The sequence below is a fragment of the Sceloporus undulatus genome, chromosome 3 (genome assembly GCF_019175285.1).
Source record: "Sceloporus undulatus isolate JIND9_A2432 ecotype Alabama chromosome 3, SceUnd_v1.1, whole genome shotgun sequence".
Classification (NCBI taxonomy): domain Eukaryota; kingdom Metazoa; phylum Chordata; class Lepidosauria; order Squamata; family Phrynosomatidae; genus Sceloporus; species Sceloporus undulatus.
In genome coordinates, this window is record NC_056524.1 from 80,103,914 (window position 1) to 80,130,329 (window position 26,416).

A 26,416-nucleotide genomic window follows, 5' to 3' on the forward strand; every position below is an offset into this window, starting at 1 on the left:
TTTATTGCTGAAGAAACATTTCTCTATTTCTACTAAATATTTTTTACAGGTAGCTTGAGGAAGCAGACAGATCACATGAGTTTCAACTGTAACAGGCTATTTTTTTAGACTCATCAAGGCTTATCAATGTGAGGCCAATAACACTTCAGTGCATTTCTCTTTCAAGGAATATTACTTGTGTGATTAATCAGTGTTTTCTGCCTTATAGGCCTGCTTCGTCCCCCCAGCTTTCACATGATGACACCCATTCACGTATTGAACATTATGCTAGCAGGTATGAGACCAGGTGGATTGTCAAGCAAATCATACTTGAAACAATTAGTGGTTGTCATTTTAAAGAAAATCACTATTGCCATCACCAAACGCATTAAATAATGAAGTTAAGAGTTATCCCAAGCTCCTAGGATAAATGGTATATGTGTTTACTAACTTCTAATAAGCATCTTGCCAACTAACCTGCATGCTGAATGACTGCATGATGTTTAGAATACTGTATATATAAAGTAGGAAACACCAAAACATGCTCTGGTTTACCACTAGCACTCAAATTTCACACAGAACTTCATTACTTATTTTTCTTCTCAGAGGTATACTTCAGCAGAATCCTGCAGTGACCATGTACTACAAAGTAGCAAAGTCAAGTATCTGTGATTGTCTGTACATGAGTCATAAAATAACAGCTACTGAATATTATAGGAGAAGAAGCCACTGTTTTGAGAATTATCATATACCAGCTCTATCATTTACATTTTTAGATGATTTCTAACATAAACATCACAAGTACTGTCCACCCTCCCCTTACGTGGGGGATCCGTTCCAGACCTCCCCCCCTCCCCGTGTATGGGGAAAAGAGCTTATGTTCAAGCCCTATAGAAAACAATGGGTATGCGCCCCATTATTTCTGCCGAGGCTTGCCTTCCACGTAAGCTCAAAGCCGCGGAAGGTAAGCCCTCCTATAAGGAAGGCCAACTGTAATAATAATAATAATAATAATAATAATAATAATAATAATAATACGTTTTATTTATAGACCGCTATTCCGCAATGATCATAGCGGTGTACAGTAAAAATTGAATACAATACAAATACAAGGTGACAATTAAAGGAGGGAGAAGTCTCATCCTTCAGGCAGTCCCTGATGTTGCTGGGTCTGCCTGATCGCTCCCTCTGAGGCCAAGATGACAGTTAAAGGAGGGAGAGACCTCTTCCTTCAGGCAGTCCCTGATGTTGCTGGGTCTGCCTGATCGCTCCCTCTGAGGCCGAGATGACAGTTAAAGGAGGGAGGGGCCGCTAAAAGATTACTGTTCTAATCTTTATACTTTTCCTGTACAAGAAAGGGAAGTTGAATAGGTAGATGTCAAATGGTAAGAAGTTAATTTTCTAAATGTCATATATTGAACTGCACATAATCTTACATGTCACTGTTTATCAGCTTAACAACAAGCAACAAATGCAAGGGCTACTCTTTCAGGATCAATCATGCTGATTTTTACAGTCATCAAAGTGACATTTCCTTTCTCATATTCAGATAGTGTTTTTAACAGGGAGACTATATATTGTTATTTAAGATATTTTTTTTCTACACAGGCTAGCAGAAATGGAGAACACCAATGGAACGTACCTGAATGATAGTATTTCTCCTAATGAGAGCATGTAAGTGTGTAGTGTCTATGAAATCATAGGATGTCTTATTTCTTATGCTTACTAACAAAAGAAACAGAAAGAAATATGTGACTCAAGGTAACTTACAACAAACTTAAATGAATCAGCAGATATTTAGGTTTTAATTCATTGGGAAACATCCTCTGTCAAAATTGCTTGTAACAGTCTGAAAAGAGGTCATTTACCTTCCCCATTGCAGTCTCCTGTGTACCCCAAAAAACAGGCCAAGGAAACTTCCCAGAGCTGGTTTGTAGGTGCCACTAGGTTCTGGCACTACATTGCTAACATGATACTGGGTTTAGGTTTTTCTAAGCAAAACCTTAACTCCAGAGCAGGTCAGGAGCCAGCTGATGACAGCCAGAACATGAGCTATCTGTGCTTCATGGGAGAAGAGGTTCCATAATATTGGTGCAACAACTGAGAAGGCTCTCTCTTTTGTTGTCAGATATAAAGTCAGGAATCATACCTGTAATAACTCAACACTTATCAGACACAAAACTGTCTTTCGGCATTATCAGCCATACCTCACACCTTTCTGGGAGACAGAAAAGGGCCTCTCTGATTTTCAAAAGTGGGCAGCTCATTAGGAAACAGGCAACCCCTCACATAACCAGAGTGGAGCCATTTAAGCCTTTAAAACCCATCTCCTACACTTACAATTATGCCCAGAAGCAAATTGATGCACCAGTAAAGCCACATGGAGAGGTGTAACATGATTCCTTGGGATGATTATGCTGTACCAACTGCATCTTCTGATGATTTATCGTAGTCCCACATAGAGTTCATTGCCATAATCAAAACTAATTTACAAATGTGTTACTATAGTAATATGTGTGACACAATAGCTTAAACTGGACCAAATCACTTCTAGCAACTGCTGCCATGAAGTCATCAGTTGTAACATCCGGAAACATTCTAAGAAGTGAAAAGGATGACTTTTCAAGAGGGATTAGTCCAAAACAAGCTGAATTGCTATGCCAGAATCCATTTCCTTCCTGAAAAAAGCATATACAGTATATTTTACTTAGAATGAATTTTGGTTTGCTATATCTCATTCAACTCATTAATATCTCCAGGCAATGTTTAGACACCAACATCTTCCTTGGTATTGGATGAAAAAGTGAAATACAATGACATTTCATTCATTTCTAAGAAAAAGGAGCATATTAGACACTATTTCAAATAATAGTATCAAAATCATTTTAAGACTATATCTTTCAGTTTTTGGTTCAGCAGCAACTAAGTGTTGCTGCATAGAAAAATGTACTGTTGAGGTTGCTGAGCTTTAGCAGACTGTGATTTTACACATACATTTTACTGTTAGCCATCCAAAGGAGATTGTTAATTGAGATGTTTTTAAATGATGCAAATAAATAATAAAACCTAGCACACTGCATTATTTGTTTAAAGCAGCCTTTTCCTATCATTGTGCTTTGGAAGAACTTTTGAAATAATTTTCAGATCTCAAGGAACTCTGCATAAAAATGATTTTATCTATTGCTCAAAAAAAATTGTGTTTTATTTTTTCCAGTCACAGTTTCTTGCAGAACCTAAGAAACTCTGGCTGAGAAACCCTGATATAATGGCTTACAGCAACACACATTCCCAAGTTCTATATGCATGGCCTCTGCAGCACTTCAGCTCTTTTTCTGTGTCCTACAACCCAAAGTACTTCCACAGATTTGCAAGTCCAGTGACCATGGACGTAATCACTGTAATTCTATTTTACCAGCTATTTTCTTCACAAATGTAATCTTATTGTGGATTTATCTTATAATAGTCAGTATGAAATTTCATTAAATTGAAAAATAAAAGGTGCATAAAAGGCACACCTCACATAACCTCCATGAAAGAACTTTATACAACAGATTCAAGCAAAAAATAAAAATAGAGGAACTGGCTGTAATCCAAGAGAATGCATTAGTGCGATGATTACATGTACTGGCTTTAACCTTATAAAGTTTGCAGTGTGCTATGAAGGACACAAAATTTGCTAGTTCCTAATCCCTGTACTAGAAACAACTGCTACTAATTCCATCTGAAGACAAGAAATAGGGAGAAGTCCATTGCTCTGCAGGGCAGATATAATAGCAAGATATTCACTTCTAACAGTGCCTGGCCAAAAAAAGGTTGTTGGTCGTGGATACCAATATGCAACATAGATGCATTTAGAAATTATTGAATAGAAACAATGTGGATTGTTTCAGTTGCAAAGACCATCAACACACTCTGTGGCATTGAGACAAGTCAGGTTATAAGGAAACTTTGTACCCAGGGATCCTATTCAGAAAGAAGGAAGTACAAAGTTGACTTCATACAGAGGAGAACAGGGACGGGGAATGAAACTTAAGCTAAAACTGAGAGGAAAAAAATAACTGATGCACAAGTTAATATAGATTTATTCTATATTCAACCTGAAATAACAAAAGAGTTTGTTGAGAAAGTGCATTCCATTACTTACATGCTCGGACATTAGAGAACCCTGAATAGCCTTGGGAAGTAAGGATTCCAAATGCTTAGAAACAAGCTCTTGGAGCATTACATTAATGCAATTCACTACATTAATAAGCAGTGCAGATGGTTCCTGAAAGCACTGGGATATGATTATCTAGACAGTTCCACCACCTCTTTGCTATTATCTCAGTTCATCCATAATTCTTTCTCTTCAACTTTGTTAAGCAAATTGTACCAAGCAAGGTGAAGAACCTGTGTGACCTCTTTGACATTACATCATTTAGTATCTTCAGTCAGAATTCTAGCTGTTGCTAAAAGAAGCCTCTGCTGTCTAAAATGACACAGAGAACATAGCAAGTATTGTACAGGACTTGAACCATTTGCTTGTAAATTGAACTGAAACATTTGTAAAACATTTACTTCAGGATTTTGGAGCTTTGGAGGGCTACACCATGCTCTGGGGGAGGAATGCACAACTATAGCACTCCTGAGACGTGTCCATCCAAGGGTGATACTGAAGCGCTTCCCCCATAAGGCTACATGTTGTCCATGGCCCACACATTTCTGATTTAATGCATTCTAGAAGCCAAGCCAAACTACATGCTTGGGAATTGCACTCTGGCATCTGTTGGGATAAAAAGGCATCTATGGGACTTTGCTAGGTGGATGTTTGGAGATGGTCCAAACTAAACAGTTGCTTATTCTGTCCCTTAACTATAAGGGCAAATGAAATGTTTGATGTTGTTCACAGCTTTCCTCCTTTTTCTTTAAGAGATGATGAGCATTTGTTAATCCAGCACTACTGCCAAAGTTTGAACCAGGAATCTCCACTCAGTCAGCCTCGAAGCCCTGCACAGATTTTAATTTCTTTAGAGAGTGAAGAAAGAGGCGAGTTAGAGAGAATTCTAGCAGATCTAGAGGAAGAAAACAGGTGGGTTTTCTTAAGTAATCTTTTCTTACACATGAACATGCATAACATTCAAACCAATTGTTGTGATATATGTTGTTTATAAATATTCTGTAAATTTATCAGATACAATTGTTTATTTTTTTAATTATTTTTTTGTTTGGGACCACTCTTTTTCAATTACAGAAATCCAGTTATGAAATATTTTCCCTAGAGAAACCTGCCTGACATCTATACTGGGCCTTTTTTAGCATCATGGAAGATAGTTTCCAAGTCTTTTAATCTTCTAATTAAAATTATTCATAGATATTTATTGAAGTCTTTAAGAAGTGTGAGACTTCTAGTCTGGTTGAGATTTGCTACTGTTGATTTTACCTTCTGTTGCTAGCTCTGCATTAAGATACCACTTTTTTCTCTCTCTGAAGAATTACATAGATGCATACATAGTACATCAGTGAGGGAAATATAGATTTTATATGATGGTGTATAGAGGACATGTTATCACTGATGTCACAGGCATCTTCTGTCCTTTGATGGTGGTTAAATCATATGCTTAGCACTCCCATTAATGGTAGCAGTGGCTGCAAGGAAAAAATTTCATTTAACCTGAAATTGTCAGATTTGGCAATGTTAGTGCAGCAGCTGGAGAAAATATGTCTTTATCATCTAGCCAAGGGGAGAATTTTCAGTCTTCAAACTAAAAATTGCCCACATACGGCCTGGTGATGTGCTTTTAATACATTCATTGTGCCTTGCCTTTAAATTGCAGTGCTGTGTGAAATCGATATGTTATACCTTGTGTGAAAAGATTTGAGCATTATATTCTTACCCTAGAGCAACAGTTCCACAATTTCACTGGACCCCTTAGCCACCAGTGTAGTACAACGAGTAAAAGTTAATGACAAAATTACTATCAGGAGCTGCATGACTACTGCCTGCTGATCTATAAACTATCTTCTAAAATATTCTGTTACACTAAATAATACATAACACAGAGAGGGCTGAAGAGAAACAAATTATAAGGTTATTTTAAATAAGATTTGAGATAAACTGGAGATGTTACAGAGGAAGAGAATACAAGCACATACTCCTGTTTATATGGCAAAGCAGAGGAAATTATTTGGTGCTCATACAGCCATGGTGAGTTTCTTTAGGAAGAAAAATCTCAACACACACATGTACATACATGTGTACACATGTAGGTGTGCCCAATAACTGCTTCATGAAAACTACTTTAAAAACTTTTCTTTTAAAAGAAAAAAGTCTGTGTTTTGCACAGGTATGGGAAGTGGGGAGAAAATCCAATAAAAAGAGGTGGTGGAGTAAGAGGTAGAAAAATTTTGAGCTACTCCTCCCAAATTCCACTACTGTTAGCCATGTTGTGGCTGGGTCTTATGAAAATTGAAGTCTAAAAGTAGTCTGGAGGGTTAAAGGTTCCCCACCTCTTCTAGAGATGAAGTTGCAAAACAGCCTGAGCTACTTATTTTTCCACAGGTCCAGTTCAGAATGATAGAATCTTAAGAGTTGGAAGGGAACACAAGGGTCACCTAGTCCAACTCCCTGCCATGCAAGAACAGAAAATTACAGCAGTCTTAAAATATGTCCTTCTCTGTGTTCCTAATGTTTAGGTGGAATCTGTAGCTTGAATCCACTGCTCCGTGTCCTAGTCTCTGAAGAAAGCAGGCCTATATAACATGCCTTCAGATCTTTAAATAGAGCTATCATGCCACCTCTCAGTCTTCTTTTTCTCAAGTTAAAGATGCCCAGCTTCCTAAGATATTCCTCATAAGACGAATATGGTTGCTCCTCTGTGGACATGTTTCAACTTGACACTATCCTTCTTGAACACTGTCTAGATTCTGCCTTTCAACCAATTACAGATCCACTTAACTGTAATGCTGTCTAGCCCACAGCTCACCAGTTTACCTGCCAGAATATCAAGGGGGACCTTGTCAAAAGCCTTACTGAAATCAAGATATACTACATCCAGATCACTCCCCTGATCTACCAGGCTTGACAATATATATAAAAAGAGCTATGAGATTAGTTTGGCATGACTTGTTTTTAAGAAACCCATGCTGGCTCTTAGTAATCACAACATTCATTTCTAACTTTGGACAGACTGACTGTTTATGATCTATTCTGCAACCTTTCCTTCTATAGACATCAAACTGACTGATCAGTAGTTGCTTGGGTTCTTATGAGGAGGATTCCTGCAGCTAAGGCCAGAGTGAGGCTGTGGGAGTTCAACTTTATAAGCCTAATTTCTAAGCAAGAACTACAATCACCTTCTATTACTGATTCATCTCTTATGCTCTTGTCAGATGTTTTCTGTCTTTATAGTATGAAGGCTACATACAGATTGAAGATTGGAATGTTACTGAACACAAAGAGGAAAATAATAATGGCTATCATCCTGTTCAGTATTTACAATATTGTAAGCTAAATTTATGATCTCATAAATTTTGCAGTTCACATTTATAATTGTTGCACTATTGCACCATTCTCTGCTGCTGCTCATCCCATTGCAGCTGACTGGTGGAAGACATGTGAATGTGTCATCCTTCAGTGGTTCATGTGCCAGTGCCTCAGTTGATATGGCTGCCTGGCTTCTAAGATGGGTTTGGGTGAATTGAATAGGGAGACAGATCACAATTACCATATACTCATGTATAAGTCGAGGGCAGGTTTTGGGGGCAGAATCATGGATTTTGATATGACCCGTCGAGGGTCAAAGTCAGGGGCATCTAACAAAGCATCTAAACAGAGGGGAGGACACCACTTTGCTTCTTCCTTCTCCCTCTCTGGACCTCTCCCAAGGGTCATAGTCTGGTATGCAAATTGTGGACACAATCTCCCCCAAGGCTAATGGCTTACAAAAAAGGAGACACAGACCTCCGATTTCCCTCCTTTCCCTAAAACTTTCCCCAGGATTGCTAGCTTGCAAAAAGGGGGGCACAGACCTCCAGTTTCCCTTCTCTCTCTCCTTCCTCCCTTCTCACAGCTTTCCCAAGGCTCACAGAGAGGTATTTCCGTATTGACCCATATATACATCTACCTAGGATTTTGGAGCCGATTTTGGGGCTTAAATTTTTCGACTTATAGATGAGTATATATGGTACATCATTGTAGCTACATCTGCCATGCAGGATCTCAGCCCACATTTGGATTGGATTGGCAGTCCACAAAAAGAAACAGACAATGAGGTCAAGGCAAATTTGACCGGTAATGAACAATACTCTCAACAGAATGGATTCCTCATTCAAAATAGTCACTTAGCACTGCACTCAAGTCAAAGAATCCTTGTCAACTGTTCAACTCCTTGGGGGTTATCTATCTTTTCAGACAGGATATTCATGTCTTATTTCCTGAGTGGCCTTAAAAACAGAAATTTCAGTTTTATTGTGGTTAGGTTATATTTTTATGCCTTGTCCTGTATACAGTAAATGACTAGGAAATCATGAGCTATTAAGTAAGCATTCAGTCAGGACTCTCTGACCATCTGGATCTTTCATGTTTCCACTGATGCTGACAGCCATCTGTGTTTGCTTCTCTACATGGAGCAAACTGAAGCATCTTTAGGCAACATTAATACATTATCACATAGTACTGTGGCAAGACTGTTGTCTGGCTTCTTCAGACAGGCAACCTATCAACACAGCGTCTTTCTTTTTCTTATTTTGCTGCCTTCTGGAACTAGAAAATCAGAGCGTCTCAACCATATAACTGGTAGGCTGAGCTCGGTTTGGCAGTCAACATGCTCATACAGACTTGTTTTAAATATATTTAAATTCCTGAAAGTCGTGTGCCCATATGCTATCTCACTGAAGTTCTTCAGAAGGCTGGTTTTGCTTATAGAATTATACTTGGTGAAGACAGCACCAAGACAGGTGGTCAGCAATTCCCAGGTCTTATACTTCAGTCAAGTAGCAGAAATTCAAGAAAGAGTTGGAGAAAGTTCAAGAACCAGTTCTTGCTACTGTACTTAGCGGGCAGAGTCTACTCTGCTAGTCTCTGCTCATTTGATATCAGAATTGCAATCAAGTTCAGTTAAATGGCCCTTCTGTGACCCTGAGGTAGATGCCATTACACTGATTCCTCCATCGCACATGCAACATGAAGTTGCATTGAGGCCCCATTTTCTGGACACCCTTGAGGAGATGAGAAAAAGCTATAGCTATAAGACAGTAGATGGTGCCAAGAACTAAACAACTCTGGCGATAATCCTTCTTGCCTCAGAAATGTTCTTCCATCACTCATCTTCACACTTTAGAACAGGGGTAGGCAACCTTTTTGAGTCAGGGGCCGGGTTGTTGTCCCCCAGACAACTGGGGGGGCCGAACAAAATTTTCAAATGTAGGACACATTTTTTTAAAATGGAGGACATGCAAAAAAACCTGATTTTTTTAAAATGTTAATATAAATGCATGTTTCTTAGGCATGATCAAAATGGAGGACATTTGGCATTATTCCTAGACAGATGGCAGAAATGTACTTCCCTTTCTGGCCAAACACCAGAAGAAGAGGAGGTAGAGGAGAAGAACAAAAGGAGGAAGAAGAGGAGGAGGAAGAGGGGGAAAGGAGGAGGAGGAAGAAGAGGAAGTAGAGAGGAAGAAGAAGGGGAGGAAGAGGGAAAGAGGAGGAGGAGGAGAAGAAGAAGAGGAAGAAGATGAAGAAGAAGGGGAGGAAGAGGAGGAGAGGAGGAGGAAGATGAAGAAGGGGAGGAAGAAGAGGAGGAAGAAGAGGAGGAGGAGAGGAGGCAGAAGAAGATGAGGAGGAGAAAGAAGAGGAAAGGCTATTTCCCCTGCCTGGCCGCCTCTGTCGCCGGTGGAGGAGACCAGGCAGGGGAATGGGGCCTCGCTCAGGGGAGGCTCTTTTCCCCTGGCTGGCCACCGGCGGAGGAGACCAGGCAGGGGAAAGGGGCCTCGCTGAGGTGAGGCTCTTTTCCCCTGGGTGGCCGCCTCCATCGCCAGGGGCGGCAATCGGCAGAAGGACCGGGCTGGGGCCGCTCCCAAGGCCTCGCTGGGCCGTATCCGGCCCGTGGGCCGTAGGTTGCCGACCCCTTCTTTAGAGTTACCTCCTCAGCAAACTGACTTCTAAACAATCCAAACCCATTTCAAAGAGAGCACCCCCATTTGGCTTTTTCTATACCCTGAATTTTGCCCCAAGGTTGACATTCCCTATAAATATTGGTGCTTTTCCTTTGTTTACTCAGCTTAGTCAAGTATCAGGCATACATGCTGCAGTTTGCTTGCGTAACCCCCCTCTCGCTTGCCAACCTTCGTTTGCCTCAGAAGCGAGTGAGTTCCCTTCACATCTCTGTAACAAGCAGAGCAACTATCCACTCAGGTGTAGTATTTCTATTAGTTCTGCCTTCTCTGTTCCAATGGAACACCTTTGAATTTCTTAGTCCTTGTGAACGTGCGTGATTTTATATTTTGGATGATTGTTGATTTCCCTTTTTAAATAAATTGATTATAAATCGGCCTCTGGAATTTCCCATGTCTCTGGACTTGGTATACATAGGGACTTGGTCCCATGGCTAAGTAACCCAGCTACTACCATTGAGCTAATTCATTATTCCCCAAACATACATTGGCATTAGAGTGTCCTTTTTGTACAGGTGTACATCCAGGGATACATTCCTTATGGCAAGCTTCCTCTTGCCAAGATCCTATTTCCCAGTGCAACTATGCCAGTGGAAGAGCAGGAAGAGACAGAAAGGGAGGAGAAAAAGAGCTGTTGCTGACCCATTCATTAAATAATGAGACCAGACTCAGAGAACTGGGTTATAAAATGAGCAACTTTATTAAAATTCAACCTATTTAACTTTATTTCTTGAGAACTGCAAGCCCAGGGGAGAGAACCTTGTGCAGGAACAGCTGGTGGATGGTCTGCTCCAAGACCAATTCCCCAGCTTCCAAAGGGTGAAAACACCTGAGCCCCAAGGGCAATCCATACTTTGGGTTGCTCCCTGGCCAGCCCTCATCCGGAAGGCCAACCTAAGACTCCCCCACTTAACTCGCCAGACTTAAGTGTGGTTTTGAATCTCAAGCCAGCCCCAAGGCAAGTCTCTTTCCCTTCGTGTTTAGTCTCAAGATGTAAACCTCCATTCCAGAGACCCACCTTCACCCTTTAGGAGGGTGCCGAGGTGCTCACCAAACCGACTATCTCCCGCTGCCTATGCCTGAGGCCTATTTATGCCCACACCCTAAGCCAATCGTCCAATTCCTCATCCAACATTGTAGGGTAGGCAAAAAACCCTTGGGAAAACAAGGGCAAAAATTCCTACCCTGCCTCAAAGCAACCAGAACGAATCTTTCACTGTCATCGAGGTGGGAGGGTGGGCCAGCTCTTTCAAACTGATAGGGAGGCCAAGGGCGGGAGAGACCTATTTAAGATTATCGAACACTGGCAGTTCCTGTTCTCTCAGTCATTTTGAGAGGATTATATGTTTATCTCTCTCTTGCTGTCTCTTCTGCATCTGTATCATTTAAGAAATTATCTTTTTCAGAACTTAATTCTGACTGGCATGAAGAATGCTGCAATAGGTCCGTTACCTCTTTCACCTCACATAGTTTATGAGTGTTCTACAGAGATGGGTGAAATATATAGAGATGATTTCTTTACTTCTGTATTATATATAGATATCCAAATAATCTTTGCTTAGGCTATAAACCTACTTTTCCTTAAACAGCATCAGAACTAAAAAGTTTTGATTATTTCTTTCTTTGTTCAGAAATGTGAAAATAAACCTTTTTGTACTCCAGGGAAAATGAGAGCCTGTACAGACAGGCCAAAATAAAGCTGTTTTGGGTCACTTTGGAGGTATGCTGTTTAAATGATGCATGCTTCCTAAGAGGCCAGAAACCGCATCAAAGCAACACTCCAGTCCTAAGGACCAGAGCACGGCTTTGGCACAGCTTCTGGCCTCTTAAGATGTGTGTGTTATTTAAACAGCATACTTCCAAAGTGACCCAAAGCAACTTTATTTTGGCCTGTCTGTACGGGTCCTTAGAAAACACAAACTAAGTGCAATAAAAAGATATAAAGAAATCTTGTAGCAGCTTTGAGAGTGAGAAGGAAAAAATCTAACATAAGTTTTTGTTCATTCATCAGATGCAAGTGGACCAGAGTCCATGAAAGCTTATACTAGGAATTTCTTGCTCTCAGTTTCAAAGGTACTACAGGAGTTCTTTACATCATTTAATGATGATGCAGACTAGCATCAGTCTTTGAATACTTTGTTCTTGTGTGCCTTCAAGCTGTTTCCCACTTAAGGGTACCCTAAGGTGAAACTATCATGGGGTTTTCTTGGCAATATTTGTTCAGATGAGGTTTGTCATTTCCTTCTCCTCAGGCAGAGAGTATGTGACTTGCCCAAGATCACCCAGTAGGTTTCATGGCTGAGCCTGGAATCGAATCTAGTCTCTAGAGTCGTAGTCCAACACTCAAACCACTATGCCACACTGGCTCTCACAACTTTTAAGTGTAACTTTTTTTCTGTCACAAAGGCTTATGTCCATCATCCATCTGGTTTTGATACATAATGCAGAGCTAACAGAGACACAAATCAAAGCATACATTTCTTAAAGGGACAGTGAACATGAGAATATAAGCAAAGTTAGTTAAGCTGCATAATTTATATCGGCTGTAGACCTCAGCTCTTAGCTGTTAGCGCTGTTAGAAGCTGTTAACAGGTACAAAATCTGTGATGCTGTTGCACATAATTTTGATTTTGAAAATAAGGCACACAGCCCAGTAAATCCCTCCAGTAGTTATATTGTGTAGATAGTGAGGCCAGCATGTTTTTGGTGTTCTAACGAGTTTGTTGACTGTCCATATTATATCCTCTTTCCTTTTTCTTTTTCAAAGTCCTATATTGCATAAAAGCACTCTGCACATCAATCACTACTCTGGTGACTCACTCACACCAACCAGCTGAACACCACCTGGTGGAGGGTGGGGCAGGGGAGCTTTCTTTCTCCTCGAGAAGTAAGCCAATCTGAAGAAGTGCTAGGATTTATCTTTTCTCACAAACTCTGTGGCAAAAATAAGTTGTTTGTTATCTATGAATGTTTCTATCCAGTAGAAAAGAAATGCAGAGAAGTAGCAGGCTATAAAGATAATTTCTTTGTTTCTCTGTTAGTACTGCAGAACCGGTTGCTTCTTTTTAGACAAGCACAGACATATCCTAATATTATGAACAAAGGCAACTGTGATCATCTATGCAAAGTGAAACAAGCTCTGAATCTTCAATCTGACTAACTGGAATGTGATTACTGTACCAGACTGAAGTCAACCTGAGGAGTGTTTCGTAGATGTTGCCTGGGTTGCTTTATGTTTGCAAAGTATATTAAATTGATAAACACTTGTTGTATTATCTGTACTGTTAAGCACGCATTCAGTAACAGAACAAATATATTTGCATTTCATAGCACTGATCAAATGATCAACACAGCTAAACAAGTTTAACATGGAATTAATATCTATAAATTTTATCAATGTAAATTTAAGAATCCATTTTGTAAACCTTGAAGGACTGCTGAAATAAATAGGGTTGGAACAGTATGAAATCATACCTGTGTTAGTCTGGAAACTCAGTATGCAAAGGGATCTTGCAGCATCTTTGAGACTAACTGAAAGATAGATGTAGGTAGCATGAGCTTTCATAGACTTGAGCCTACTTCCTCAGATGCATGTGGTGCAGTGGAAAAACCCAGGGATAGACCTACATAGTAGTCTGTGTGTGAAAATATCCATAGGAATGCAAAGTTTTGTGGGTATGGAGTTGACAAGTTCAGTTTTAATTATGGTCATTGTGGGACTAGGCAAGTATACTGCCTAAAGCCAAGGTTAGTTGAGACCCTTATGAATGAATATTGGGATGTAGTATGGGAAAGTTGAAATAGGTGCATCCATCCCCTTGTCTACCATATGTGTGATATCTGATAGTAAAGAAAAGGGCCTGGAAACATAAATGTGATATTCTGCTTTCACTGAATTCCACTTCAACAATTTGCAGCAGGCTTCATTTTAATAAAGATTAAATTCTAGGCCTAAGGTGTGAGAACAGGTGATGACGACACACACTCCAGCTATAAAATGGGACAGTGTGACATTTTCATGCTTACTTCTGTCCTGTTTTCCATAGAAACCTGCAAGCAGAATATGACCGCCTGAAGCAGCAACATGATAATAAGGGACTGTCTCCACTGCCATCCCCACCTGAGATGATGCCCATTTCCCCCCAGAGTCCACGAGATGCTGAACTCATTGCAGAAGCCAAGCTGCTTCGTCAGCACAAAGGCCGCCTAGAAGCCAGGATGCAAATCCTAGAGGATCACAACAAACAGCTGGAATCACAGTTGCACAGGTTGAGACAGCTGCTGGAACAGGTGAGTCATCAGTCTTTCTTAATCACTGTTAGCACTGCTTGAAACATTAATACTATCTGAAGCAAATGGTTAAAATAGTAACAAAAAATTGATTGCGTTAACATATAGCTTGAGTCTAGTATCAGTTATGGAAAGTAGTGGCTGTATACAATTCAGTCTCTTTGTATAGTCAACTTTGTTTAAACAGAATCTATAATAAATAAGTTAACGCTGAAAAAAATCTAATAATAAACATTGGCATTACTGCACAATATAAATACGTAGGTAGCAGTGTCTGTCATGCACTCTTACCAGGAGAAAAATATGACTGAAGTCAATTTGACTTTTAATTTCTGAGTAAAGCTTTACATCCAGCATTTTGTTCCTTACTGTTTATATGGTAACCATAATATTTCCTTCTATATTTCAGCCTCAAGTGGATGCCAAGGTGAATGGTACAACTCAGTCTTCTCCTCCTACCTCATTACAGAGGTCAGATAGTAATCAGCCAATGCTTCTCCGTGTAGTTGGCAGTCAGACTTCAGAATCTATGGGTAAGATAAAATAGATTCCAAAGGGCAGAAATTCTCAGCCATTTTTTGTTCAGTTTTCTTATAAATATTTTGATTATTAGCTTACTTGAATCTTTTCCAAACAGTATGGACTTCCTGTACAGGAAATGAGTACTTGTTAATTATTTTAAGTTCACAACTTCTTAAAGTAGGGGTTTCCCCGTTTCTTTCTTCAGCCTGGACTATATCTGTGTTGATATTTGTGTGTCTGCTGCTCAGCGTTGCTGCTATTGTTTTTTTATTCTCTTTTTCCCTCTTTTTATTGGTTTTTCTCTTTATTATAAATAAGTTCTAGAAAGAAGTAGGAGAAGTGAAGTGGGGATTAGAGAACTCTGGAGAAGCTAATTATGAATTGTTGAACTTGGGACGAAAATTTCTGTTGGATTCTCTCCAAAGTGGGAGAATCCATGTCCAAACCCTTCTTGTTCTCCAAACTTTCCTATTTATAAACTGATTTTGGGAGTCAGATGTGTGATACAAAATTAAAATTAAACTGAAGCAGTATGATGGAGAACAAATTTGGATCACTTCTAACAAAATAATGTTAGCTATGCTGTGAATTAATGTTATGAAAAGATATCAAGGAATTGTTTCTGGAGGAATAAATAGATTTCATAATATCTGTGCAGGTTCTTACCAGAATCTATATTTGCAATGTAACCTGTTTACATTAAGCTTGGAAAACAATGTAGCTGTAAGCAAAAAGGATTTCCCCCCCAACTTCTCCTTTTGTTCTTATATTCAGGGAATATCTCCCCCTGTCCAACTCTTGGTGTAGGTCATCCACCAAGACTCTTTTTGTCCCATAACCAGACCTGAACCCAGATTGGAATGGGTCAGGTAATCTGTTTCATCCAAGAAAGCCTTTGGCGGGTTACAGACAGCCAAAAAATACGTATGGAATACGTATTAGGGTTAGGAAGGGGCGGTGCTTCCGCACCCCCCTAACCCTAGTACGTATTCCATACGTACAATATGGCGGCGCCCCTTCCACATGGGGGCCGCCATGTTTACATATCGGACGCATAGCGTCCAGATGTGTCGCGGCGCCTATGATGTCATGAATGCGCCAGCAGCACCTCGCGACATCATAGATGCGCCGCAAGAATGGAGCTCCTTTTTTGCTCCGCGCGGGAGCCGCGCGGTGTGGCTGCTACAGCTCCCTCACAGAGCAAGCGACGGCAGACCACCGCAAAGCGGTGATCTGTAACCCGTCTTAGTTAGGGAAAATTAGAGACTGGCTAATGGTTACCTAAGGAGGTAGTTTCCAGTGAAGATTTTATCCTACAGGCCTATGCCACTTTTCAAATAGAACGACCTTGTTAACTTAGAAAAGGATAAAGAAATCTGTATGCATCTGCATATGTTTCATCCTTTTGTAGGTTGATAAAATGAGTACCCAGCTAGTTTGGGTCACTTGACTTACACATTGTAAACTGCTTTAAAAATGCTAGTTTACTGATATGTGGTAAACAAATGTACTTGATATTGCTATATGTCTTAATCTTTTAGAGAGAGAGAGACAGACAGACAGACCCCCTTTTTTAAGTAAGATGAATTAAGTTCAATTGAGATAACATTCTGCAAATTGAAGCTTGCGGAAGTCACAAGTGAATGGCTCAGGTCACAGAACTGCAGTCACTTGGTACTATTTCTGTAGTTTCTGCTTTCTTGTGGCTCTTATCAAAACCAATGTGCTTCTGTTTTTGTATTTATCAGGTGAGGATGATCTGCTCAGTCCTCCCCAGGACACAAGCACAGGGTTAGAAGAAGTCATGGAACAGCTTAACAATTCATTTCCAAGTACAAGAGGTAAGCTTCAGTTCTGGTAGTTTTATTATGCATCATCCTTGTACATCAGTGTTGTGTTGAAAAGCAGTTGCATCGGTGAAAGGTGCAAGTGTAATAGGGATGAATACAAACCTGATATCTTTCTAAAGTCTGCATCTCTGAGCACTTGGATTGAATACCATCAGATGTATGTATGCTCCAATGCACATATGGATTTCCGATGCCTGTGGAGGGTCTCATTCATTTCAGTGAACGAGGACAATGTGCAATGGAGGTTTTTCTTCCAAAACAGTTTTTTTTTGTTTTTGTTTTTGTTTTGTTTTTTTTGTTTTTTTTTATTTTATTTTTTTTGTTTGTTTGTTTTTGTTTTTTAGCTTTGGGCAGTCATACCATAGGATAGGACCATCTTCCTGCTTCACTCCCCATCCCCCCCCATTTTATCACAGTTGTTAAATCTATGTTCTTTTCTGTTTTAGAAGCTATAAACATATACATCTCAGTTTGTACACTTGGGACTAGAAACAGAATGTAACCCAAAAGACATTACAGTCAAACATAATGTTGGTACACTTGTTCATTTAATTGGAGCTGACCAAATTCAGACACAGGAACCTCTTTAACATTTCTCTTCGTAACATTTTCTTTGTTGCTGGGTAAACATGGTATTTTAATAATTTTTCTGGAAAAGGTCATTGCTGAATCTGGTTAATACATCATGGCAGGAGTGGGCAAAAGACAGATCTCTAGATGATGTGTAGTAGATCAGCAAGGTTTTTTTGACCTCCAGCTGTTTAGCAACAGCAACAACTAAATCTCTTTTCTAAAACAGAGAGGACTTGACAAGTAACAACAGTTGATTTTTGCAGGTGCAGGAAAGGCTAAGAAAGAAAGTCTAATTCTGGTTTGTAATGAAAACAAATTTGCAGGCTAAGAATATGCTCAGATGTACCCATTATCCTTAATTAAGTGTATGTCTGCCCCATTATATCACTCCAGTTAATGTTTCTCTGGCGGGATATAAACCGCCATATAGTACGTATTGTATACGTACTAGGGTTAGGAAGGGGTGGTGCTTCCGCACCCCCCTAACCCTAGTACGTATACAATACGTACAAGATGGCGGTGCCCTTTCCACATGGGCGCCGCCATCTTTACGTACTGGACGCATAGCGTCCAGACATGTCGCGGTGCCTATGACGTTGCGAATGCGCCAGCGGCGCTTCGCGACATCATCAGTGCACCGCAAGAAGAAGCTCCGAAATGGAGCATCTTTTTTGCTCCGCACGGGAGCCGCGCGGTTTGGCTGCTGCAGCTCCCACGCGGAGCAAATGGCGCCGGCGGGGAAGCGCCGCAAAGCGGCGGTTTGTATCTCGCCCCTGAAATTTTTTGTTTCATGCATTTTTTTAAAAAAAGGAAATCCCTTAAGTTGAGGTCTGCCCCTCCCTGCATTATAGCACCACAAAAAAACATGGGCTAGGAGATGGCGCTTTCTTTATTGAACACTGTTTATGTAATTTTAAATCTGACATCAAGAGCCAGTATGGTGTAGTGGTTTGAGCATTGGTCTATGACTCCAGAGATCAGGGTTCAAATCCCTACTCAGCTATGGATACCCATTGGTTACCGTGGGCAAGCCATACTCACCCAGCCTTAGAGGAAGGAAAAGGCAAAATTCCCTCTGAGCAAATCCATCTGTTTTATTACCTGACATTTTATTTTCAGCACCAAAAGGTAGTCTAGTGTTTTGCTGTTTATATTTAAGAATGAATTCAAATGCACTTGTTCATGAATCAGTGACTGGGGAGGGATATAATTAGGTGTTATTAAGTATACAGTGGAGATACAGTGACTTGATCCCCTATGGGATGAAGGAAACTTTATCATATCCTTGCTTCTCAAAATGTCTTATCAGGTACAAATATGAATTAAACTTCTTGTCACTATGTAAGTATCTCCCAGTCCTGTTATGATTGCATAATATATAATGACTGTATAATAGATAACCCTGATGCAGAGAATCTCTTGTTGAAGACACCCATGTTTGCAGATAACTGTTTGCTGGACACATGTGAAAGGGCATTCACGTTTGTTGTCCATAAATCATGGACTGTGCTTCTTTCAGAAAAAAATTTGGCCCCTATTCCCTTAACTTTTTAGAAAAAAGTGGAAACATCACTTTAATTTGGCCTTTTCAACTGCAAGTAGTTGTTTTAATAGATTAATTGGTTCTTTTGTGTTTGGGTATTATTGTTTTATTTTGGTTGCTGAAATCCTTAATGATGTTTGTGGAAAGGTAGCACATAAATACAATCAGCAAATAAATCTGGAATTTGTACTACTTTGTTTGTATTCATGTGTGATGTTTATACATCATTTGCTGTCTAACAGGGACCCCCGGCAAATACATAATACCATCACAATATAAAAAGAAACCAGAAACAATAATTCTGTAATAGAATTTTTAATATTGAAGCTAAAGTCCTGACCAAAAAAAAACAACCCCGTCTTAAAGACTTTTGGAAACATAGGGCCCAAATAGACAGGCCAAATTCGGGTCACTTTGGAGGTATGCTGTTTAAATGACACACACATCTTAAGAGGCCAGAAACCACACCAAAGCTGTGCTCCAGTCCTTAGCTTTGGCACAGCTTTTGGCCTCTTAGGACGCATGCATCATTTAAATAGCATACCTCCAAAGTGACCCAAAGCAGCTTTATTTTGGCCTGTCTGTTTGGGCCCTTTCCAGCCTTGCACTGGAGCTCCACAACTGAGGTGCTGGTCACAGAAGAAAGCCTTGTCTTGCATATCCAACAACCTACTCTGTTAGGGTGGTGGATCACACAGCAGCCCCTTTGTCCTGTGTATATCCATACTATAGGATGAGATTTCGCAGAGATTTTGGCCCCAGTGTTAAGGAGTGTGACAGATCACCTCTTCAGGTTGATCAAACACCAACTATTGTACTCCAGTCACTCACCTTGCCTCACAACTTTAAACTCCTCCCTGGGTTCAGTAACTCATCCCATGATGTGACTTTAACCCTGGACAAGTGGATGTGATTTATGTTGAGTTCAACTTGGTAATGGTATGACTGATTTCTCCTTTAATCGGTTAAATAAAAGGAAGGCATAGAATAACAAAATAAGAAAAAGTTTATTGACTAACCAACAGATTAAGCATCTAGCATGTACCTGTCTCTATATGTATTTCAAGGCAAAAACTTGGAAATACAGTAAAAACTTTTCCCTGAATTCTTTATATTGCTGCATTTTTGACTCTCAACTAGGTCTATTTCCATTTTACCCTTTTTAAAAATCTTATGTACAATCCTATCTCTATTGTAACTGAATCTATCTGACAGTCAAACAGTGAAATATTTCCTGTGCTATTCATTCCCCCTCTGACCTCCTTCTAAAACCCATGAGTGGCTGATTCCACTCAGCCCATGAAATCTTATTGTTTGAACCATATTTGCAGGGAATTAATCCAAACTAGCACCTTGCACTGGATTCAGAAGCAGACTGGTGAGCTAACCTTTGTGGGCTAACCAGCTTATTCTTTAATCAATACTTTTCACAATATAAATGGGGCACATACAGCATCTTCAGTTAAAAAAATGACATATTGTCTCTATCATAGTAATCATTATTTCAGAATTAGGTTATGGATGTTAATTCATAGTGAATGGTTATCTCTGTGATCCAAGAGCTGACATAGTGTAGTGGTTTGAGTTGACTACAACTCTTGAGATCAGAGTGGGAATCCCCGCTCAGCTGTGGAAACCCACTGGATGACATTGAGCAAGTCACAGTCTCTCAGCTTCAGGAGAAGGCAAAGGGAAGTCCCCTCTGAACCAAGCTTGTGATAGGTACAGCTCTTAAATCTACTAATGTGGTGTTCATAACATCTTCTCACAGACAGCCCTATGCATATCAACCCAAAAAGCAGCTTTTTACTTAATAATGATGTTATTAAGTGTGGTGTAGTGGTTGGATTGTTGGTCAGCAATTCTGGAGACCAGGGTTCAGTTCCCAGGTTGGTCATGTAAACCCACTGGGTGACCTTAGGCAAGTCCCACTTGCTCAGCTGGAAGGAAAGGCTATGGCAAACCTCCTCTGAACAAATCTTGCCAAAAAAAAAAACCCCATAATCGGTTCACCTTAGGGTCTCCATAAGTTGGAAACTATTTCAAGGCACGCAACAACAATAAAAAAATATTACTAAGATACTGTTTTATCATCGCATCAGAGGCACAACAAGTTCTTGTAAGATCTCATGAACTAGAGTGCACTTTGTCAGATGCCTGAACTACTGACAAGATACAAAGTTATAGCATAGGGGTGTGTGATTAAAAAGAGGATCAACGGAAATAAAATGCAAAAAACATAGCCTGTAACAATTCAATTAAAACTTGGATAAACCTTCATCCAGTAAAAATGGTCCATCCAGTAAAAATGGTCCAATGAAAGAACCTGCTATAGTATGGTAGGTAGAAAGTAAGCAAAACATGAGTTTGCAGTGTGATATGTTTTCCTTTGAATAAAATATGGTGATAGGTACAACCTCAGAAGGAAGATAAATGGATGATTAACTGAAACACATTAGTTACAAATAGAAGGCATCGGGAGTTATATTCTTTATTCAGGCATATTTTAACATTATCATTGAAAACAAGTAATGCATCATGAAGGCAAATTTCATATGCCTCTGACTTGAGTAAGCAGATCTTTGGGAGGGAAAAATATTGCTGTTCTTACTATTTTTCTTTACCTTAACTTTAAGCTTTCAGCCCTTCTTAGCAGTTTTAAAACATTATAGAAGAATCTCTGCATTAACTGCAAAGCTAAAGACTGTTGGTGAAAACACTTTGTCTCTTTATCAGTGGGAATTTCTGCTGAGTATCTGAAGATGGCTGCCCTTAAGGAATTTTCCTTTTCTTTTAAGCTGTATGCTTTCCATCCACAATCCCTATGGCATGCTGCTCTAAGCAAATTCATGGTGCCTACAGCTGCTTTTCCCAGCTGTTGAACAAACTCCAAACAGATGTTGAAGCCATAGGTCTGACATTTGTTGGAACTGTAGTATTAAATACCACTTTAGTGGTCCATTCAACTCTACAAGATAATACGACACAGAGTATTTTGTTCACAAATAGAACATGAAAGCAGTTTACCACGTCTTCTAAGATGTATATATATTCAGTTGGAAATTGTCCTTGTTAATGTTTGGATAATATCATTTAGACACAATTTAATTTACATTTTATACTCTAGTTCTAAACATTCTTATATTAAAATATTAAAATGGAAAGAAAAACATCTTAGCAGTTTTCAGAATTTTAGACAGGGATGACTAGGACAGAGCCAGCATGGTGTACTGATTAGAGCAATGTACTGTGACTCTGGAGACCAGGGATTGAATACCCACATGGCTATGGAAACCTCACTGGGTGACTTTGGGCAAGTCACACTCTCTCAGCCTCAGAGGAAGGCTAAGGCAAACCTCCTCTAAACAAATCTTCCCAAGAAAACTATGTGACCATTCACCTTAGGATCATCACCCTAATTAAGATCAGGATGTCCTACCACATCTGATAGTTTTTAATTGATCTGTAGATGGTTTTAGACTTTTATTGAATTGTATGAATTGTTGATGTAATTGCTGATGTAATTGTTGTTATATTGTATTGCTTTGTATCATGACATGTGTCACTTAGCTTGCACAGTGCGAACCGCTTTGATCAGGAGGAAAAGCGTTATAAAAATAAAAGTTTTATTTATTTATTATTATCATAAATCAGAAATTACTTGAAAGTACTCAACAACAAACTAGGACAGAAGACCAGTATTTCCAACAGGGGACCCAGTGGGTAAGCTGAACTTGATTAACGTCTGAGCAGTGATACAAAGGTTGGCCCACATCTCATTTGATAATTTGTTAACTTAGCCATTCTATCCCAGGGTTAGTGGAGTAGTTGTTCCATTAAAATACTACATAATCAATATCACTGCTATTTACTTATTTAGAAACAATGCACTGAATCCAAATTTAGGTATATATAACACCCATCCCAGGGGGCCCTCCCAGAGGGTCAGCAGAGCTTGTTGAATAGGCTGTGCAATGGTGCAGAGAAAGAAGAAAATCCTAAAAATCAGTTGGATATACCTTCTCTGATTATAGCCCTTCTATCCAAATAAGGAAAGTCTTCAATCCAACCTCCTATACATACATTATACTAAATCATGGTGCTAGTTGGCCACATATAGATTAACAAATGCATGAGAAAAATGAGATAATTTGGAATTCTTTACACACTTTAAATTTTCTATTGCTACCTACAAGGATTATCTGAAAGGAACCACAATAAGGTGCAATGCCAGATCTGTCAACATGGGGTGGAAAAACAATATACAGCCTTCCTGCTTAGAAAATTACCAGTAACTCTTGTGTCAGTCACTATAAGGAAGGAATTAATAGATAAATCAGATAAAGTACAATAGTCCGTTTCCCAAGTATATTGGAACACTGATTAATTAGGAACTTTCCAGCTGCATCAGTGTTACAAATCTCTTCCACAGTTTCTGGTATTGGTTATATATGGTGATTACTTGAGTTCATACCAATTCTCTCTACCTTCCCATATTTCAGCACACAAGGAAGCACACAAGGTTTAAGTCTCACTGTCCTGTTCACTGAGTTGCAATCACAGGGCTCTAAAGCCTCTACATTCTGCAGCAGTCCCAGCCAAGATTGCCATTTTCTCTTCTGTTAGCAGCCAAGTTAGTAATGAGTAACTTAAGTCCACCCAAAATGAATTGAAGTTAAGTGAAACTTAAGTATGGTTTTGTTGTGGGAGACCTTCAGTGTGAGGGACAAGTCAACATTTTACATACAGATTGGCTACTATGGCCTCTTTTGCAGCTAGATCGAGGCCGTGGCAACCGCAAGCTGTGGCCCCAGTTTGGCCTTTGCAGGGCACAAAAAGGAGTCGCAAAAAGCAGCTCCCTTTTGCACCCTACAAAGGGCATGATAGCCACGGCACCATGGATTTACAGCGCTCCTTCAGCACTGCATCATGCAGATGCTGCTCCAGAGGAGCGCCATGATGCTGTGCACTGTGTGGTGCAGCACATGACATCACATTGCCCTGGAGGTGGAGCCGGAGCGTATGTCATGGATGGCACACTCCGACTCCGCCCCAGGGCGACCTTTCCTACCAGTGTGCACAGCCCCTATATCAATGCATACTGTTCAGAGAATGTATGACTGTCTTGTAAGAAAAATGTTTTAGTAAATGTATTAATGTGCTTCTCTACATTTCAACTAAAAAGCTGAAAGCAAAATTTTTTTCATGACTGTTCTCCGTGGGATGAAGCTGGAAGCAACATTCTATGCATTTAAATGTATTGTAGTACTTTTCAAATGTCTCATCTTGAATGGAGTTCCAAAATGAAAACTGAAGTATTTGTGTATTTGTGTTTTTTCCCTCTCCCCTCCTCTTTTTCTAATATTTCTGTAACTAAAGGAAGAAATGCCCCAGGAAAGCCAGTGAGAGAGGTTAGTGAGTCTGATGCCCACTTGTAAGAGCTTCTTGTTTGCTGCCTTCTTTTTTGTCTGGCATTTGTGGCACAGCATGTTCGTTGCTAGGTACATTTCACATGTGTGCTCTAATGCATAATACCTCTCAACTTTAGCAGAAATGAAAACACTAGAAATACAAGAATGCACTTAATTTCCCATTGTAAACCAAACAGCTTTCTGCAAAGCCTAATGGGAAAATAAGATGAATACATTTTGGTGAAATCTTCCTTCTGACTCATAAGGTGTAAAGTCATAATCTGGCCTTAGCCAGTTTTCTGGGACCTCAGATCTTGCCCCCTTCTTAGCTTTCAAATGCCTTACATATTTATCTATAGATGCTCTTCTAGTTGAGAGGTATAAAGAATATATTACTTGCGCTTGTAAATTCTCTTGCTCCAGCCAGAATGTCACTAACACGTCACAGGTTCTGCTTTGCTGTTTTAAAGCTTATATCAAAACTCTTGTGGTGTCCTGGATATAGTACTGGATTTTCACCTGTGAAAAAAATTCAGCTCAGCTGTGCACTCTGCTCTGTAGCTTTGGGCAGCTCTGTCTCTTATGTTCAGTCTTTCAGCTACAAAGCTGAAATCATAATTCTTTTATGAAAGTTTGTGAAGATATGTGAAATAAGGATTTCAGTTTGTGGAAATCTTCAATATATCTATAGAAAATGTGTGTTTGGGAACCAGCAATGATAGGTGGTGGTGGCAGTGACAGTGGTTATTAATTTTATTTATATCTACTTTTTTCTCAAAAACTGGGACTCGAGATAGCTTACAAATTAAAATGATTCCAGTACAGTTAAAAGCACACAAAAGGTCAACCACAGAATTAAACTATGAACAATATCTAAATATGCACTTAAAAGGATAAAACACAGCTAAAACAATACAAATAAAACAACACTCTCCTAAAAGCCCTTCCTTTTTAAATGGTTTATTCCTTTTTATAAGGTATGCTCCTTTCTACTTATTACTGAATTTAAAGTCTTTGGTGCAACATTATCTTAAAAGTGTTTGCAGAAGGGCTTTGGATGTTAACCTTTTCATCTTCCACCCAGTATGTTTGAAAGATGAGTAGTCTCTTAAAATGAATAAAGTGTACATTTTGGTATACCACACAGTATCAACAGAGTGCATGTTGAAATGTGCATCTCAAGTTTCTAGATCAATGCAACTGAGAAAATATTGAAACATACTGAATACTTAAACTAAAAAACAGAATGTGTGAAATGGGCACCATTTCATAAAATACTCCTAAAAGCAAACTTTGGCGCATTACAGACTGCCTGAAAGTGGCGGTCTGCCGCCGCCTCCATTTCCGCCACCAGGAAGCTGCAGCCTTCCCAGGGAGGCTTCCCAGTGGCGGAAAAAGAAGCCGCAAAAAGCGGTTTCTTTTCACGCCGCGCTTGCGACACACGAGTGCGCAAATGGTGCACTCGTGACGTCGCAAGGCAAGGGAGATGTGCGGACTCTAAGCACCCGGCACACAAAAATGGCCATGCCCGTGTGTATAGGGCGCCGCCATTTTTACGCCCCCATCACGTGCTAGGGGTGAGGCCGGTATGGATGCTAGGTCCTCGGCCAACCCCTAGCACGTGACGGGGGCGGCACAAAGGCCCGTGCGGAACGGGCCTCAGTGTTGTTATTTTCTGTCTTTTGTACCTGAAGCTTAACTTTTTTTTTTCCTAACTAGTGTGCAGCTACTCTAGCACAGATTATATGGTGGTGCGAAGATATAGGAAAGTTAATTTAGTTCAATGATATAAAGAAGTTTGAATTCCAAGTGAAATATGTAACATTTGCTCTCCAGTCATCAAGTATTTAAGAGGAACATTTTTGTTTATTTTGATGAAATATTTTATAATTCTTTTTTTTACAACTTTTTATTGTTTCATTGCTTGAGTTTATTGTTTTTCATGTCTTAGAATATTGTAATGTTATGAGGCACTTTGGATTTTTAGAACTAAAAGTAAAATGTTTCATAAAATCACCCATAGCTCATCTGTTTTGAAATTTCCTAGAGTTTAAAAAGAGCTCATGTGTTTTGGATTTTAGTCTGATAACATTTAA

At 39.7% G+C, this 26,416-nt stretch overlaps 1 protein-coding gene across 15 annotated transcripts in view; it reads left to right on the forward strand.

Annotated features, from left to right (window-relative positions):
- Positions 1-26,416, forward strand: part of DMD (dystrophin) — a 1,477,396-nt gene that overhangs the window by 1,445,797 nt on the left and 5,183 nt on the right. For 10 of the 15 annotated variants that reach the window (XM_042458877.1, XM_042458880.1, XM_042458889.1 and 7 more), the window contains 6 exons: positions 209-274; positions 1,588-1,653; positions 4,889-5,047; positions 14,178-14,421; positions 14,831-14,954; positions 16,692-16,784. In XM_042458877.1, the coding sequence (XP_042314811.1) occupies positions 209-274; positions 1,588-1,653; positions 4,889-5,047; positions 14,178-14,421; positions 14,831-14,954; positions 16,692-16,784 (752 nt within the window). Of the gene's footprint in view, positions 1-208; positions 275-1,587; positions 1,654-4,888; positions 5,048-14,177; positions 14,422-14,830; positions 14,955-16,691; positions 16,785-24,288; positions 24,321-26,416 lie in introns of all 15 variants that reach the window. The other 5 variants (XM_042458881.1, XM_042458885.1, XM_042458882.1 and 2 more) reach the window with 3 other exon arrangements.